The sequence below is a fragment of the Sprattus sprattus genome (genome assembly GCF_963457725.1).
Source record: "Sprattus sprattus genome assembly, chromosome: 5".
In the NCBI taxonomy this organism is placed as follows: Eukaryota; Metazoa; Chordata; class Actinopteri; order Clupeiformes; family Clupeidae; genus Sprattus; species Sprattus sprattus.
The window spans coordinates 30,608,367-30,628,366 of record NC_137924.1 but is presented as its reverse complement, the minus strand read 5'-3'; the positions used below and the strand labels follow the sequence as shown (position 1 = coordinate 30,628,366).

The following is a 20,000-nucleotide window of genomic DNA, read 5'->3' as shown; positions in this document are numbered from 1 at the left end:
GAAAGTCCAGAGCTATAACTGATCCAGATCTGAACTCCACTGCAAAAAAGCAAGGTTGCACAAACCGTCAAGATCAATAGTATGACAAGTGACAACAGTAGATGAGAGAAAGAAGAAATGAAAGACGGAAAAGGAAGACTGAAATGAAGGAATGAATGAATGAATGAATTCCTGTGATGACTAAGGGCGAAAGACCATTCCGCTCACTTGGGCACAAACATCAATGCAGAGGATATATAGATGAAGGGGATCCATAGATGTCACACACACACACACACACACACACACACACACACACACACACACACACACACATACTCACACACACACACACACAAACACACACACTCAGGATTGTTCTCCGTTCTACGTGTGTGTGTGTGTGTGTGTGTGTGTGTGTGTGTGTTTGGTGATTATCAGTAGATGTCAGATTAGGAGTCTGTTGATTGAGAAGGACAGACACAATGACCCTCTATTCCCCCCAACCCTTTCACTTCACTGAGTCCCTGATGGGTGTGTATGGTGAGGGACATTTACTCTGAGTGTGTGTGTGTGTGTGTGTGTGTGTGTGTGTGTGTGTGTGTGTGTGTGTGTGTGGACCCTTACCTCATCTTCTCTCTCTTTTTCTCTCTCTCTCTCTCTCTCACACACACACACACAAACACACTTCTATCTGTCCCTTCTTGCCTTCATAAAATACTGAATTTACACCCCTCTAAAGCTGTGGTGTGGTTAAATCAATGTGTCCTCCCTCCTCCTCCCCCTCCCCTTACTCACACACAAACCACACTCACTAAGAAAGTGTAATGATGGTTATGCGCACACACACACACACCCAAACACACACACACACAGCCACAAACACACACACGAAGGGAGTGTCATGCTAGGGACAAAACACAAACACACACACAAATCACACTCACTAAGCAGGTGTAATGACACACACACACACACACACACACACACACACACACACACACACACACACACACACACACACACACACACTCAAAGCAGGTGTAATGATAGTTATTTGGGCGTTATCAATGAGGAGTTGAAAGAGATAGCATCCACTGGGGAGGCCTCACACCTCACTGTGCTCTGAAGGGCATTTGGACAAAGTGTGTGTGTGTGTGTCTGTGTGTGCATGTGCGTGGGTGTGTGTGTGTGTGTGTGTCTCTGAAGGGGGTGCATTTAGAAATGCCCTCATAAAAAAAAAAGTATTTTAGGTGCATTCGTCTCTTTCCCCCCATACATCCATTACGAAAATAACAGAAAACCCATCAAGTACCAATGAGGCCAACATGCCAAGCACTGTGTGTCAACTGCAGTTCCACTCTTTATGTTTTCTCATTATTTGTATTTGTCTGCTTTACATTGACTTTCTCTGCTGTGCTGTGCTGTGCTGTGCTGTGGCTCAAAGCGATGTTTGGATTCCCCAGGTGATTACAGGGGTGGAGATGCCTTTCATGGGGATCCCTTCTCACCCATTACCCCAGTGTTTAAAAGCGGAAGTGGAGAGGACACTCCTGGAGATTGGAATCACATATATCAGGGAAGGCTGTGTGTGTGTGTGTGTGTGTGTGTGTGTGTGTGTGTGTGTGTGTGTGTCAATGTGATATTGGAACACTCTGAGCTGAGGACACCCAGAGCTCCCACTCTGTTTACCACCACAATAAAAACAGGATTTTATTTCTGTGGCCCAGCAGATGTGTGACCATGGTGTGTGTGTGTGTGTGTGTTGTAGGCCTTGACTCTGCCTGCGACCCTACACCAAACTCCATTAAACTGACACTCCTTTATACCCCACTCCCCCCCCCCCCCTTCATCTCCCCTCTTCTCTTCTTCCTAGTGGCTCTGCCATAAGGGCAATTACAGTGTGTGAATGGGAGCCATTATTACGACAGGGGAAGATGACTGCAAATTGGGCCACTAAAGAGGACCCTCCTCTAGTCCTCCAGAGAGAGAGGGGGATGAAGGGAGGAGGAGATAGAGGGGAAGAAAGGAGAGAGGGAGTGCAGGGGACACAACAGGAGATGAGAGGACAAAGGTAGCGGAGAAGAGAAGGGGGAGATGAAATAAAAGGTGTGTGTGTGTGTGTGTGCATGTGTGGACCTTTACCTCATCTTTTGTCTCTTTCATTACACGTGTACGCAGACACGCACACGGGCACATACACATACACGCCTGAAGCGCACATACACGCCTGGAGCGCACATACACGCACGTGTACATACACACACGCATACACGCACAGACACAAACAAACACACGCACACACCCACATGCAAATACACAGACACATACACACACACACACGCGCAGACAAGGGGGAGATGAAACAAAAGGAGCCAGAGAAGAGGAGAAGAAGAAATGAGGGAAAGATGGAAGGGATGATAAGTGAGGAAAGAGAGAAAAGGGATGACATCTGGGTGGAGGAGGATAAGAGAAGACGACAAGTGATCTCTGTGGGAGTTCTGAAGGTCTCTCACACACAAAGATAAAGAGGCTGGGTGGTGATAAGAGAGCTGTGTTGTATTGTAGAACAGGGGTGATAGCATCTCTCGCCTCGGCCTCACACTGTGGCCCCAATGACACACAACCACACACACACGCACACTATATGTAGAGAGTGTGATGCTAGGGACACAGCACAGACACACACACACACACTCACACACACACACACACACACAAAGTACAGAATACGCAGAGAGGAACCATAATACAGACAAACTCACACACAGAAGCACGCACACACGCACTATATGTACCTTTGCGCAGGGGCTGAGGCATGGTCAGTATGAAGATAATGAGGAGGGAGGGGACATCTCTGAAGAGCATGGGCACCTCTGGTCTCTCTTCATCGTAATACCTGTGGAGAGAGCACACACACACACACACACACACACACACACACACACACACACACACACACACACACACACGATCAGTACAAATAATGATGTAACACACATGCAATAATCTCCTTTCTCACCACACACTCCATCTTACTGACTGGGGGCAGATAGTTTGAGCGGAGGGAAGCTCACACACAAACACACGTTCACTCACTCAAACAGATACAAATACACACTAACACACACACTCATTCAAACAGATACAAACTCACAAACACAGACACACACTCACTCACTCAAACAGATACAAACACAAACACTCATTCAAACAGATAAAAACTCACAGACACACACACACTCATTCAAAAAGATACAAACACTCTCACACACACACAATCACACAAACTCACTCACACAGATAAAAATACACACACAAACAAATTCAAAAAGATACAAACACTCACACACACAACCACACACACTCACTCAAACAGATAGAAGCACCCACACACACAACCACACACACTCGCTCAAACAGATACAAACAGTCACACACACAACCACACACACTCACTTAAACAGATACAAACACCCACACACACAACCCATCATGTCTGCAAGGGCTCCATCCTCACTCTCACCTCATCCATACAGAGGACATACTAATGGACCCAGAGAAGCCTCTCGACAGCTTTACATACACCCATAACCCACCTCTTCATGGGCAGAGTGAGCACAGCAGAGCACTCTGGTTTTAACACACACACACACACACACACACACACACTCAAGCAATCAAATTAATTCAAACACACACACACACACACACGCATTCATATTCATTCAAACACTCAAACACACACACACACACACACACACACACACACACACACACACACACACACACACACACACACACACACACACACACACACACACACACACACACACACACAGGCCCTTTTCTCTGCCTCATTCTCCTCTGCAGCCTAAGAGCACTTAACACTGATGGCGTCCACGATAACGGAAAATAATAATAATGATAAAAAAAGCCCTCTTTCCTCTGTGAAAGTGATGGGAGCTTTTAACGAATCTCAGCATGTCTGCTCTTCCTGAGAGGGAGCCACTCAGGCACACAAAGAGCCCCTTTCTGTGTGAAAGGGCGAGAGGCAGGAAGTGGCAACCTCTAATTGACATCTTAATGCCTGCGCTGCCAGAGGGACATAAAAGCACAGTGAGGAGGTCTGGACTGATATTGTGTTTAGGGTTTGGATAGGTGTGTGTTTGTTTGTTTGTGCAATGGAGGAATGCTCCAGGTTACAGTAGGACTCATTCCAGTGAGATGCATTCCAGTGGTGAGTCATCCAGGAAAGATCCGGCAAAGGTGGCGACCTCACTGACGATTGAGCCCGCCTGACAGCACCAGAGAGGAGCTCTAGCTTAGAGTAAACTAGATGCAGATCAAGAGCAGGGGGAGATGTGTGGGCAAGGGATAATGTTTGGCTCTGATCTGGCTCTGATCTGGCCATCTGATCGTCTGATAACACTGTCACATAATGTGTATGTGTGTGTGTGTGAGTGTGAGAGAGAGTGAGTGTGTGTCTTTGTGTGTGTGTCTGTGTGTGTGTGTGTGTGTGTGTGTGTGTGTGTGTGTGTGTGTGTGTGTGTGTGTGTCGCTAGTGCCCTGGTTTGAGTCCTCTAATGAGGTATTTATAACGGCCTATCGCTCCCTGGTGGATTGAGAGAGGCTAAAAGCTTTCAGTCAGGAACAGGTGTAAACGCTGCCTCTTACTGCTAACAGAGGGAGAGGAGGAGGAGTGGAAGGGGGGAGGAGTGTACAAGGACAAAAGCGAAAGGGTGAGACTGGATATGTGTATATTTTATATAAAAAAAACTCTCCCTCTATATATAATTTATACTAAGGAGCTAAAAATGAATTATTCAGACATTAACAAGGTTAATTTGTAAGTGTAAAAATGTAAGTGCTTAGGCTCAAGGTTGCAATGCTGCATCTAGAGTGGGTGAGAAGAATTCTATGTGAATGTACACATGTGTGCGTGTGCACCAGCACATATATGTGATTGTAAAAGCCTACCTGTTTAATGCAGCAATTACCAGCTCCTGCAACAACCACATTATTTTCCCTGCTTTTTTTTGTGTGTGTGTGTGAGTGTGTGTGTGTGTGTGTGTGTGTGTGTGTGAGAGACTTACTCATCTCTGCTGTGTGTTAGCTGTGTGAGGCGGTTCCAGGGGTTGTAGGCGGAGTCTATGCTGTACAGACGCATGTGCATGGCCAACACATGGAAGAGCTGATCTGCAACAAAACACACACAATACACAGGTTAACACGCACACACACAATACACAGGTTACCACACAGACACACAATACACAGGTTATCACCAACACACACACACACACACACAAAATACACAGGTTAACACACACACACACTAGAGATGTGCGGTTGGCGGTTGCACCCGCGGACTCCGCGGTTAAACCGCGGATCGGGCGGGTGACGTGACAAAAAATAATATTTTAATTAAATTCGGGCGGGTGGCGGTTTACCCAACGAAATTCAAAATATATACACATTGTTAAATGTCGTTACCTACATCCAAGCACATTTTGAAATAATCAAATTTTCACCAGGCAGTAAATTGGCCTTGTTCCGTGTATGCATACAAAGCAAACAAAGGAAGCAAAAAAGTTTAAATTAAGTGACGATCCCTATCATGTCGCGTCTCTTTGCAACGCCGCAAACCTGCAAGCTATGAATCAGCTGTCAGTATTGGAAGAAGCCTTAACGTGTCGTAGATGAAACTGCCTGGGTTATTTTGTTTCGTTAGGCTATTAGTTATATTTTAAAACAGCCAGTCATTGTAGCCTACCACTCGTGGAATAAGGAATTTCAAAGAGATGATGGAGTGATTTTACTCAGAAGTGACATTGGCCATTGGCAGCGCGAGATGAACAAGTTAAACTTCTAGCTCAGTAACATCACCAGCTAAGAAAGAAGGTAAGAAAAATAGTCGTAAAACTTTGATTTGCAAGGCAAGCAGGCAAGTGTTGGGGTTGTTACAGTATAAAGCCTACAATGCGGTGAAATTTCGGAATTAATAGACTCGGCGTTTCCTTCTAAACTAAAACAGTAGGCTATATTACCATATTAAAATGGTGTACCAAATTGCGTTTTATTACAATGATAAAAAAAGTGTAGGCTTACTAGCCTATGGTAAGGTCAGGTTTGCCAATGTGCTTGGCTATTTTAAAGTTTCTCCCTGTGCATCGATCGGAGACAGACGTCACTTCACTGATAATATTCTGGGGATAGGCTACAACATAGCCAATAGGCTTTCATACTAGGGGCTTTATCCTTTAAATATCTTTGCGGCATTGGATCAGTCTCCTTTCAAGAACTTTCTAGCCTCCCGTCACAGCGCCTATACCTAAAAACAACAGGCGGATGGCGGGCGGGTGCGGTTTTGAAAATTGTTCAAAAAAATTGGTGCGGATGGATAGCGGACGGATCATGCGTTTTGTGATGCGGTTGTGGATGAAATAATAGTCCATCCGCGCATCTCTAACACACATACACACACACACACACACACAAACAATACACAGGTTAACACACACACACACACACACACACACACACACACACACACACACACACACACACACACACACACAAACAATACACAGGTTAACACACACACACACACATATTACACAGGTTAAAGCACACACACACAATACACTGGTTAACACACACACACACACACACAAACACATTACACAGGTTAATGCACACACACAATACACAGGTTAACACACACACAGACACAAACACACACACACACACAATACGCAGGCTTGCTCCTTTAGTGTCCCAGGGCCATGTTCGAGTGACTCCACCCCAACTTAAAGGACAGCCTCGCTCCTTTAGTGTCCCAGGGCCATGTTCAAGTCACTTCACCCCAACTTAAAGGACATACTGGGCTACAGCCACTGGCCCACTGCCCAGCAGTCCTGAATACAGCATGACACAAGCCAGGCAAATGAGCTCATTCACATTACATTAGGCAACATTAGGCTGGGCCATCACAGGTAGTCTCGGTATTCCTAGTGCAACACTGCCCCCTACAGTTCACACTGATAACCACACTGATACAAGGGGCCTCACAAAATACCATGTAAAGAGTGAGTAGGTGAGAGACTGCAGAAGGGAGAAAGTGTGTTTGTGTGCGTGTGTGTGTGTGTAAGAGGGAGTGAACACACTTGAGGAAACAGGAATCACAGCAGACAGACAGACAGTCAGACAGACAGACAGACAGACAGACAGACAGACAGACAGACAGACAGACAGACAGACAGACAGACACACACACACACACACACACCACATTTCAAAGAGAGTCTACAAGGGTATTTTTCATTGCAATGGTCACATACATACCGTGTGTGTGTGTGTGTGTGTGTATGTGTGTGTGTGTGTACTGTGATTTCAAGGTCACTGCATCAGGTGATGCAACAGGGGTCTCTAATCGTAATACACAGCGTAATGATCCCATTGAAGCCGCACACACACACACACACACACACACACACACACACACACACACACACACACACACACACACACACACACACACACACACACCTCAATAATAGTTTGTATCTAGCGCTCTCCCTGACACACATCATCACCATTCAATCGCAACTACCAATCTCTGTATTGCACTGTGAAGCATGTACCCAACACACACACCCACACACAGATATTGATCGCTCCGCTGGTGTTCCCATCATTTTCCTTGTGTTCTCGGCTGACATCCATCTCCTATATGTTACCGCCAGTCACGCTGTGTATGATCAAAGCTCGGCATGCTGGGAAGTTATCTCCCGGTGGCTGCCGTGGTGCTTGTGACACATCAACTCATCTCCTGAGTGCGGATCGCCGTGACAACCACAGCACCAGGTCATCCACACTGAAGGCATGAAGGTCACACTAACTCAACTCAGACTCAGAGCCCAGAGGGAGGATGTCTATGGAACAGATATGGCCCCGAACTGGTAAAGTGAAGACTCTCTCTCCCTCTGTCTCTGTCTCCCTCTCGCCCCCCATCTCCCTCTCTCCACTCATCTTCCTCTCTCCACTCGTCTCCCTCTCTCCCCCTCTCCATTAGTTTCCCCCTCTCCACTAGTTTCCCTCTCTCCCTCTGTCTTGTTCTTTCTCCCCCTCTCTCCACTCGTTTCCCTTCTCTGTCTGTAGAAGAATCAGCTCTAATGCAGTGAGACTGGGTACATTTGGCCCTCTGTGTGGCTGGGCGCTTAACGTAGCTGAAAAAATGGCTGGCTGTCCAGTGGTATGTGTGTGTATTTGTGTGTGTGTGTGTAGCACCACTCAGGTATGACCGAGGCCTCTTAGGCAAGGTGGTGGCCAAAAGCTTCTGGTTTAACAAACCAAGGTCATCCAAGGACACGGCTCCCATCCGGACATACCCAGCCACGGAGACAAGTGTGAGCTTGACTCGCAGTATAACCCTACACTAACCCCAGAATAACACTTACTCTGGACAGGGGATACGGAAACCTCTGATGACGAGGCTGCATTGTTTCAAATATGACTGAAGCTGACCAAAACAACCCCTGATCCTTAACATATATTGTGACAAACGTCACAGCTTCACACAATGGTGACGTAGCACACCATGCTTTTGGTTGGCTAGCAGGTGCCTAATATTGTTAAATGTTACAAATACACTGACGGCAGCACCTGGACATGAACCTACCCACAGGAGAGCACAGAGCCATTGAATTATATGTGTATGTGTGTTAATCTGTTACCATGTTTCTAAATGTCTTAGCGTGCCCGAGACAACTAACCTTTCAACCTGTTAGCATGTTTATAAATGTCTTAGCGTGCCGCAGTCAACTAACATGTCAATCTGTTAGCATGTTTCTAAATATTCACACAGTGAACAGCGTAGAAACTGAGTCTGCATCTACACACAAGGCAAACTGAAGGTCAGGAACTGCAGCCAGCCAGAGTCAATCTCCTGCTCCGATCCGTTAATAATCCTGTACTAACGGAATGTGTTTGTCCAATCTGTTTATAATTCTGTACTAACGGAAGAAGTGTTTGTCCAATCTGTTTATAATCCTGTAGTAACGGAAGACATGTTTGTCCAATCTGTTTATAATCCTGTAATAACGGAAGACGTGTTTGTCCAATATGTTTATAATCTTGTATTAACGGAAGACGTGTTTGTCCAATCTGTTTATAATCCTGTAATAACAGAAGACGTGTTGTCCAATCTGTTTATAATCCTGTAATAACGGAAGACATGTTTGTCCAATCTGTTTATAATCCTGTAATAACGGAAGATGTGTTTGCACTGACTGACCTTAAACTGGGATGAGATGAAAGGGAGGATGTGTGAACTGGGCAATAAGTATCTGCATCCCGGGGCAATGAAGGGCAGAAACATAACAAGTGGGGTATGAGTGGGGTAGCTTTCTCTCCACTCCACATTTTCTCTATCCATCCACTTTAGTTCCCCATCTTTTTCATACTTTGTCTTTCACTCTCTCTCTCTCACTCTTTTCCCATCTCTCCTTTCTTTCTTTCTCTCCTCCTATCTCACGCCCACCCTCTCTCTTTTTCTCTTCCCCCCTCCGTATCTCTCTCCCTTACTTTATCTACTCGCCCCAATTCTTTCCGTCTCCCTTGATATTTAATCTCTCCTCTTCCCTCTTTCTATATCTGTTATATTTGATCTCAGTCTGTTGCTCTTCAGTAGTGCCCTCACACAGGAGAAGAGTCTCAGACAACACACAGGCAGACGCATCAATCACTCCTCATTCCCCCTCTCCTCTCCTCTCCGCCACATCTCTCCTCACACCATCACACTCCATCCTTTCATAGCTCACTCCTCTCCTCTCCACTCCACTCCTCCTCCATTTCCCCATCGCTGCGCTCTGCAGAAGATTCCAGAACATCACACAAGAGTGTGTGTGTGTGTGTATGTGTAAGTGTCCTCTATAATGTACTATATCCTGCTCATTCAAACATCAGCTGAGGTCTTTTCAGTCTTTCTTCTTATTTTGGACATCCCCTTTTGTCTAACACTCAACCTCTCTCAAAAGCATAGTCCACAGCCAACGTTTGCTCAGAATATCCCACTACGGTGCCAGTCAATGGAATGCAATGGCTATGTTATAATATATATATTATATATTACTCTTGCGTTTGCGGCGTGCAACTAGTGTTACAATGTGTTGCTCCGACTAGCCATGAAACTCACAACCCTGCCCCAGGCCTGGAGTCATGTTCTGTGCTTTGTGTGTAAGAGATGTGACTTGTGTGTTTTAGTGCACACGCACACTGACACGGACACAGACGCGCACACACACACACAATGGTCTGTGCTTTGTGTATGAGAGATGTGACTAGCGTGTTTTAGCGCACATGCACACATATACACATATACACAGACCATACACAGACAGAGACACACACACACACACACACACCTTAGTACGAAAACAACAAGCACAATCATTTCAATCTTACACAAAGAGAAATGCTTGCTTACACACACACACACACACACACACACACACACACACACACACACTTATTTCAGACGAAAACAAACACCCCCACATATTCCTTTCCCGGTCACAAATGTGCTCTATTGTCATTAAGAAGGAGATGATTCAGCAAACAGAATGCCCTCACATTACTTAGGCAGATATACAGATATAGAAATGCTTTCTATTTGTTTAGCTCTTATGTGAGAGAGTGTGTGTGTGTTTGTGTCTGTGTGTGTGTGTTTGTGTGTGTGTGTGTGAGGATGTGAATATGCATGTGTAAATGCATTTGTGTGAGAGTGTGTGAGTTTGTATGTGTGTGTGTGTGTGTGTGTGTGTGTGTGTGTGTGTGTTTAACATTAAGCTCCAAAAGGCATTTGTGACCGACTGAATGAGCCAGTGCCTTTGTGCTGATGGAGAGAGGCTCTGCCTGTGTCAGAGGAGATGAATTGTGCTGGAGATAGGAGCAGAGACCGAGAGCGAGTGTGTGTGTGTGTGTGTGTGTGTGTGTGTGTGTGCGTGTGCGTGAGGATCCATATCCGCATGTGTGTGTGTGTGTGTGAGCGTGTTACTGGGACAATCTGCATCTGTGCATGCTCCAGTGAGTACCTCTCGGGGTCTGTGTGTCAGAATATGTGTGGAGAAAGTGTGTATAAGAGTGTGTGTGTGTGTGTGTGTGTGTGTGTGTGTACTTACTGAGACAGGACCGCTTGGCAGCTGCACTGGCTCCTCCACAGCAGAGGTTTCCTCCCCGATGCACCAACTCCAGCTCCAGATTAGACCTGAGATACACCATACAGCATTAACACTCACACATAATTAGAATAAAAACATACACACAGCATTTATAAACTCACTCATTATGTGAATAAACATATACAACCAGCATTTATAAATTCAGACCTTATATCAATGAACACATTCAACCAGCGATTATAAACTCGAACATTATATTAATAAACATATGCGCATGACACAAAAACACACACACACACACACACACAAAGCAAGGTCTGACTTCAGGGTGGACTCAAACATGGGCCCTTGTGAGCACTCGAGCGAGCATTGTGTGTGTAACAGTTGTTCCTGTGAATACATCATTTATAAACACTTATAAACATTATAACAACATCTATAACACATTTATAACTAAAACACAACATGTACAAAACACACCAGCCTACACCCATACAAATAAAGCAGTCATTTTGTAAAATCGTAATATTGCAATATTGTAAAATCATTCCTAAATTCCAATTCAGGGACATTTTCTCAGCGCTGTCCTTCTCACAGTATTGTGCAGCCAATGGCAAACGTGGACTTGCTAGAACAGAGAAGATGAACCACGACAGCAACAAAGACGTGCCCACAGTCCACCATCAGCAGTGTTCAGGGATGCCAGTCAGCATGTGGCACAGAGAATAACCCTCCCGCTGCACATCTGCTTGGGGTGGGAGAGAGAGAAAGCGTCTGCTGCAGAGTTCTCAAACTTTTCCAAAAGTGATGAGAGAAACCGGTTTCAAAGCAAGAGTCTGCAAACTGCCCGACTCCTCAGAGAGCTGTAACTGGTCGAGGGGCAGAAGGTTCTAGCACAAGTGTGTTTTATTATTATTTTCCCAACTTTTCTTAATGGCCAAGCAGGGGCACCAGACCATAATATCCCCATTCCCACTCTGCAGCTTTTCACTAAAGAGTGTCCTAGCAACCTGCTCCATTTTGAGCTGCCAAAGATGTGAGGACCTACTGGTTTGAGGGTGCAACCCACTCACTGGGACGACTCTTACCTTAACCCCTTAGCTTAAAGCCAAAACATTATTTAAGACATCTGTCTGGGCATATCTACCTCACTATCCTTCAGCACATGTTAGCTCAAACTTGAGTCATCTGCACATGTGCTGGCTCATATCTGCTGAGTCATCATCATGTTAGCTCATACTGCACTTGCTGAGTCATTCTTTAACACATCTGTTCAGGCGCATGTACCCTGCGAGACACCTGGGCCTCATTCTAACAGCTGGGAGTGAAGATGAGACGGTGGCTAACACACACAGCTTGTGTTTGTGTGTGTGTGTGTATGTGTGTGTGTGTGTGTGTGTGTGTGTGTGTATGAGGAAGAGTATGTGTATGAGGGCATGTGTGAGCCCCACCCCCACTAACACACCAGAAAGAGGACACCATTTCTCTCCTTAAAAATAAATGCATGCACACACACACAGCCACACACACAGACACACAGACACACACACAGACACACAGACACACACACACACACACACACACACACACACACACACGCACACACACACGCACGCACACGCACACACCTGTGTACACACATACACACAACCCATTTCCATCTGATTCCCCAATCACCCCCTTCTTGACACTCCTAGAAACTGACGAATGGGTGTACGGTGGATGAGTAGAAGATACAGGAGCAGATGCTATCTGTAGCTATAATTAATTAGGCTGACATTTGCACTTTTTCCTGACATTAGCAGCCTTCATAGCAATCCATGAACAGGACGGAGAGCTATGGGGGGGCGACCAGGATGAGTAACTGTGTATGGGAGGGATGCTTGTGAATATGCGTGTGTATTTACGCTTCTGAGAGGCAGTGTGTGTGTGTGTGTGTGTGTGTGTGTGTGTGTGTGTGTGTGTGTGTGTGTGTGTGTGTGTGTGTGTGTGTGTGTGTGTGTGTGTGTCTGACTTGAGGGGTAAATGTACCATGGCTGACTTGGCGTTGCCATGGCGAGACCCATCTGGCTGCCACAGATAAGACAGGCCCTGAGAGCAGCCAGTGGTCTACCAGGCCCTCAGGCAATCTAAACCTCTCACTGGGCACAATGGGAGAGAGAGATAAAACACACACATGCACACGCACATGCACACGCACACGCACACGCACACGCACACGCACACGCACACGCACACGCACACGCACACGCACACGCACACGCACACGCACACGCACACACAAACACAGAGAGAGAGAGAAAAAGACAGAAGAAAGAGAAAGAGAGCGGGTGTGACAGCTGCTTTGTTAGTTACTTTTGTTTTGTTGGTCCACCACACTATGCTGCCCTGCCCTGCCCTGCCTGGCTGTCCTTTCAGAATGCTTACAGACAGACACACCGAGACACATATGCCTAGTAGTCTATCAGGAAGACATCACAGCACAGTCTACAGAGAAGACACCAGCTGCAGGCTTGCTCTGTCCTGAAGAGGATCTCTGTCGTGAGAACCTTGCGGTTCCTTTTATTGTTCCTCACCTGGCCACGGAGTACATGAAGAGGAAGTCGTTATCGGGAGAACCGGGGTTTTTGCCGAAGTCCATGTACTTCTTCTGCGTGGTGTTCTTGATGTCCTTGATGACCGACTCCATCTCCTTGGTGAGGTTGGACTCCGTCTGCAAGGAGAAGGGCCCAGCTTGAGAGAGGTGGCTGGTGTGTGTGTGTGTGTGTGTGTGTGTGTGTGTGTGTGTGTTTGTGTGCGCTCTAGGGTGTGTGTGTGAACCTCCTGAGGATAGGCTGGGGCTCAGTGGTGGCATCTGGTGACATTAGGGTACAGCCCCAAAGGTGCTAAAAAAAACAAGGTAACGAGAGTCGTCACCAGGGAGGGACATTGAGCGTTAAAGGTCTCTGCTTGAAACATTTTGTTTTCCTTTATTATCGGTTATTCAACGCAGATCATCTGCCAAAAATATCTTTAGAATGCCGTTCCTAGGGCCATGATTCTAAAGCAGTTTCACTAAACCTTTTAATCAGTGAGTTCTGTAATAATCTCTGAGGCCCCTCAATGGGGGTAAGCCCAGTAACCAAAACCTTTCAGGAGCTTCTCTGGTGTGTAGTGTGTAGTATTGGAAGCAGCAGCTTAGTAGAGCACCAGTTAATACAAGGAGGTAGTAGAAGTAGTTGTGCAGACCACAGCAAACACTGACAGAGGTCAGAGGTCAAAGGTTAAACAGTGTTGGAGCGCCGGCCCATGTAGTCGCTTGCTCTGGATGGAATCTGGACCGGATCGGACCTGGATTCTTTCCAGAGGCAGCAGCTATCTGGGGGGGTTGGGGGGGCGGGCTGTATGGGTGAGAATACAATACATACAGAGGCAGGGTCCATCTCAGCCACCGTCCAGCCCCATACACCAGCACAGATGAGATGGAGTGGATGGAGAAAAAATAGGAACAAAAAAAGCGAGTGGGATGGAGAGAAAGGAGAGATGAAAAGGAAGAATGAAGAGGCAGAGAGAGCAGGAGGTGAAGAGACAAAAGACAAAAAGAAGGATGAAGAGAGATAGAGGAGAATGAAAGGAAAAAAGGAGGAGATAAACAGAGAGAGGAAAATAAAAGGTTTGTGAGAGATGGGGGCATGGAGAGATGCTCACTGAAGACGCAGAGAAAAAAAGGAATCATGCGAAAACAGAAAGGGTGATTTAAAAGAAGAAGAAGAAGAAGAAGATGAAAAAGGGCCAAACACGGGCGTGGACGCTTTCTGGGTCGGGGGTGGTGGTCGGCTGTGTGTCTGCCTTACAGTGGCGCTTACGGGGAAAATGGCCATCTGGTCCTGCAGGTCCTCCACCTCCTTCACCAGCACGTGCATGGGCTTGGTGCTGGGCGCGTGCCACGCCCCCACCTCCGAGCCTCGCCCTGGTCGGCACGGCAACACGCTGTTGGCAAACTGCCGGCAGAGAGGGCAGGTGAACTCGCCCTTGTCCACCGAGAAGCCCTGAAGCACCTGGTCATTCTGCAGGAGGAGGAGAGACAATAGCATGAGTAACTCTTTAACAGTGAATGAATGAATGAATGAATGAATGAATGAATGAATGATGACTTTAATTGTTCTCATCGACTGAATGAATGAATGAATGAATGACTGAATGAATGAATGAATGATGACCTTAATTGTTCTCATCGACTGAATGAATGAATGAATGAAGACCTTAATTGTTCAAAGCGAATTAATAAATGGATGAATGAAAGTATTTATGTACGTTTGGATACATGGATGGAAGGATGAATGGACTTGTACTAATTCCCACTTCATGTCAATTCAATACAGGTGTCTTTATGTACCTTCACCTTCCCGTGTGCCATATTGGGAAAATAATGAAATGTATCCATACCGATGATGGTGTTCTATGCTCAAATGTAAGCCCCCCTCATGAACAAGTGCATTATGGTCATCATGTCATACCTGTTGTAATTATGGCAAAGATTTGATTGGACCAATCATGCTATATGGTGCCAATATGTACACATGACATCATTTCATATGAGTTAGACACAAAATCCACAAGGGAGTAATATTCTGGTGAGATTCTGGTGGGTTCTAGAGGCGGGTGGAGGAGAGACAGGGAGGGACCTCAGAAGATGGAGGATTTAAGCCCCACCAATGACTGATGTGTTTATGCAACCAGTCATCACCAAGCCATCACTTCTGAGATTCCGACTTGAATGCATGACCACTCAATCCGTGAGGCTGACAAATGACTGCTGATAAGCGTGCTTCTTGAGGCTTTCAATGCTTATTAATGGGATATATGAAGCAGCAGAACATAAAGTCACAGCCCCACATCAACATGGACGTCTTGTGATGCTACAATGTCACTTTTACCAGAGATGTCCGAAGGGAATCCGGCAAACTCTCTGCTCCCTTTCCACCTTTATGATTTTCTCAGTCTTTCTCTTTCTCTCTCTTTTGACTGCTTTTTCTCTTTTTTTTCATTCTTCCTCCCTCTCTTTTCACGTCTCTCTCTCCGACACACACACACACAGACAGACAGAACGAACGACAGACAGACAGACAGACAGACAGACACACAGACAGACACACAGACACACACACAGGGTTTTTTAAAGTGCAGTGATGGATCAGTGCCCTGACATTAACATTGAGAGGCACCGCGCCCGCTGTCAGGGCGGACGGACGAGCTGAAATATTCATCTGGGGGAGGCGTAGCCACGGTGATTGATGAGCTCTTAACGACGTGTCAGACTGCCGAGGAGAGGCGGGTGCGTTCTGGCCTCGCAGTCTCCTTCAGGGGGCGGACAGGGTCAAGGGTGAGAGAGGCCGACGCATACGAGAGCTCAATGTCGCTGAGAACGGCGTGTGTGGAGAATAGGTAACAGTACGGCTGCCGCACTTCATTAATAGACTGGCGAGTGATCAAATTGCTCAGCCAAGGCTAGCTTTTAGATGCCCATAAACTAAGAGCTTGTGTGTTAAAGTATACACCCATAGTAACGCACAGTAATGAACTAGCTGTTGTGTGGAGATGTCCATCCACTGAGGAACTCTCACAGTGGCTCAGAGGCTGTCATTGAAACTCTAACCACCTAACAGTTGAAACGAGCAGTCCAACACTTGACCTGAGCTCACAACCTCGGACATGGGAGAGGCGGACGTGCTAGCAAGGAGGCTTAAACCCATGGGTGTCTGTCTCTAGCATGTTTTTTGAAGGTGTAAGGGAGAGCGCTGTACATGCTGACTACCATTACACAACGTTACACTTTTAAGTTTTGTTTACGCTCAATGGGTCTCCTGACTTGCTATAACTCTGTCGTTGTTCCTCACATCAAAATGTCTACCAAATGAGTAAATGTAAAATTCAAGGACTGCGTTTCCTGAAAGGACTGTGGAAAAACCAGGGTGATGACAGAGAGATGATCTTTTTGAACACCCCCTCTTCTATCACTTAACAATGGTAGTGGTGACGTTTTTCGAGAAACAACCCCCCGGTGTCTGTGTTGGGTCTTACCCTCAGGGACTCCATGTAGGACTTGTGGCAGTCGATGTGCAGTGTGTGTCCGCAGGTCTGAACGTACACGCCGCCATCCCAGCCGATGGACACCGACTGCAGACAAGAACTCTGGGAACACAAACACGAGCAACCATTCAGACTACTGAGTGTAAACATAGCGAATTAGTCCATTCAGAATGTGTGCCACCCATTACCAAAGAAAAAAATTATACATTTGAAAAAGAAAGAAAGGAAGACAAAATGTGTCAGTGCCCAGGCAGAAATGAATGTTCACAGTACTGTACAGAAGCAGTACAAATCCAGAAAGGTGTTCTTGTTTTAGACAAAGGCTCTCCGTGTGTGTGTGTGTGTGTGTGTGTGTGTGTGTGTGTGTGTGTGTGTGTGTGTGTGTGTGTGTGTGTGTGTGTGTGTGTGTGTGTCATTGAAAAAGCATTCCATTACACAGGTGAGTGGGTGTGTAGCGACTCAGAACCAAAGACAGTTTAGCCACGCACGCGCGGACACACCATCTAAGAATTCAACACATAATAAAGCTAAATACAAAGCATCTACCCACAACTTCAGCTTCATACAACACCCCCACCACAGACCACAGTGTGTGTCTGTGTGTGTGTGTGTCTGTGTGTGTGTGTGTGTGTGTGTGTACATTCCCCGTCACATACATCTTTAAAGTCGCGCTGCATGAGGGAGAGTCGAACGTCACTGGCGGCTCCACAGGTGTCTTCTGGGTAAATGTGCTCCTCGTCGCTGGTTGGAAGCCTCTTGGGTTCGTCGCTCCTGCACCGGTGACCCAGCACTGCAAGAAACAGCCAATCACAAACAACATCCCAATCAGAACTTTGGATTTAGCCAATCACAAACAACTTGCTTACCTGAAGCGTGTGAAGTGTGGTCAATTGTGAATTACACTACTACATTACATTATCCATTTAGAATTTAGGGCTTGAACAATCACAAGCTGTGTGATCAGGACTTCAAACAGAACAAAATGTGTCCCCAGTTCCTCTTATCATCCCACAGATTATGGTCTAGACGGCCACAAAAACTAAATGTACAGCCCTGACAGTTAGTCCAATCACTATTAATATGATAATCAATCATCACAATCTAGCCCACCACCAACATTATGCTAATCAAACATCATGGACCCTCCTATCACCAACAATATGCTAATCAAACATCAAAACCCAGCCTATCAGCAATGATATGCTAATCAGGTATCAGAATGCTTTATAAAGGTGCATAACATTTGCATATGATAACAGCCTACGGAGGTTTCTGTCAGGAACATCCATCCCACAGACGCTTGTTTACGGCTTTTACACGGATGTTTCCCGCTCTTCAAGACAACCATCAGCTATAAATTAGCTGCAAAAATGACAGCCAATTTCCCTTGCCTAATCTTCACAATCAAATGCAAGTGGTAAACACCCACTCCACAGTTTAAAGCTCGTAATTTGGTTATTTCTGGTCTGGCTACTCTATGTAGTATTCCTGATGGCTACGGAGAGCTTAAGACTCACAGCTACTTTGACCTTGATACACACATGAAAGCCACACGTTATTTTATTCCCCTTTGCTTTTGCGAGAGCGGTTATCGCTCAAACTCGGACAGGTCACTAATAAAACAAGCCGTTTGTTTTTGTGACAGTGAGTGATCGTCGTTATGTTCGCAATGTCACCTGCAAAATTGTGGGAGGCGTTGCCATGTCTGCTGGGTGAATAAGACCCAGATGAACACACTGTGGATGACTGATGAGCCAATTAAAATACCAACTAAGCCACCATTTGCAAGCAGACCCCGCTGGCCTGCATGGCAGTGAGATCTTTACAGTGAGCAGGGCTATGTGTACACACTTGTTGATTTAAGCATCGTTGCGCCATTTCAATTGGTGTTTGTTTTAATTAAAACTACAAATCTTCAAGCGTGGGTAAAAACAAACACAAACAATATGAAAGTTGTATTTTAGGGCTGACATGCATAACAGATATGGCAGAATCTGAGGTCACATAATTACCGCAGGAAGATAAAAGTTTTTTTTTTTTCATTAACGCCTCAAACTTCATGGCACCACAACAAATGCCCGGATATCCAAGGCACTACATCGCTAGAACTCTTCAAAGGAGAGTCACCAGACTACTGCAGTTTGACCAGCATGTCGTCAACCCAAAGCTGGAAGCTACCCGGCATACCTGGCACACCCGGGGAGCTGTCCCATGTCAGCTAGAAAACACCCTGGTATAACTACACTTATGGAGAACCTTAGCAATGCTTTACCTTAAAGCTAAAATCCAAATCCAAACAAACCTCAGCTACCACACCTGGAGGGTTGCCATATCTGGACAGGTGTGTCACCTGAGGCTAGCGTCCCACCCTGCTAGCTCACCTGAGGCTAGCGCTGCCCAGCTAGCTAACCTGAAGGGGGGGGTCTCACCCGAGGCTAGTGTCCTGCCCAGCTAGCTGACCTGTAGGGGGGTCTCACCTGAGGCTAGTGTCCTGCCCAGCTAGCTGACCTGTAGGGGGGTCTCACCTGAGGCTAGTGTACCACCCTGCTAGCTCACCTGAGGCTAGCGCTGCCCAGCTAAGTCACCTGTAGGGGGTCTCACCTGAGGAGGCCTGCAGCAGCACCACCAGGCCAGTGGGCCGGTCCTCGGTGGAGGGGCCGCTCTGGCCACAGATGACGCAGTCGTACAGAACCTCCTCCGCCAGATCACACGCCTCCAGGTCCATGCCCGGGTCTGCATCTGGACTCTCTGGGGGAGGGGAGGAGACAG

General features: G+C 46.4%; 1 protein-coding gene across 1 annotated transcript in view; it reads right to left on the bottom strand.

The window, feature by feature from the left end:
* The window catches only part of ubr3 (ubiquitin protein ligase E3 component n-recognin 3), a 65,845-nt gene that overhangs the window by 11,835 nt on the left and 34,010 nt on the right, over positions 1-20,000 (bottom strand). Inside the window, exons 26-33 of the mRNA XM_080838834.1 lie at positions 19,833-19,979; positions 17,888-18,021; positions 17,223-17,333; positions 15,008-15,208; positions 13,739-13,875; positions 11,163-11,248; positions 5,076-5,178; positions 2,778-2,878 (exon numbers count right to left, since the gene is read on the bottom strand). Coding sequence (XP_080694960.1) covers positions 2,778-2,878; positions 5,076-5,178; positions 11,163-11,248; positions 13,739-13,875; positions 15,008-15,208; positions 17,223-17,333; positions 17,888-18,021; positions 19,833-19,979 — 1,020 coding nt within the window. The remainder of the gene's footprint in view (positions 1-2,777; positions 2,879-5,075; positions 5,179-11,162; positions 11,249-13,738; positions 13,876-15,007; positions 15,209-17,222; positions 17,334-17,887; positions 18,022-19,832; positions 19,980-20,000) is intronic.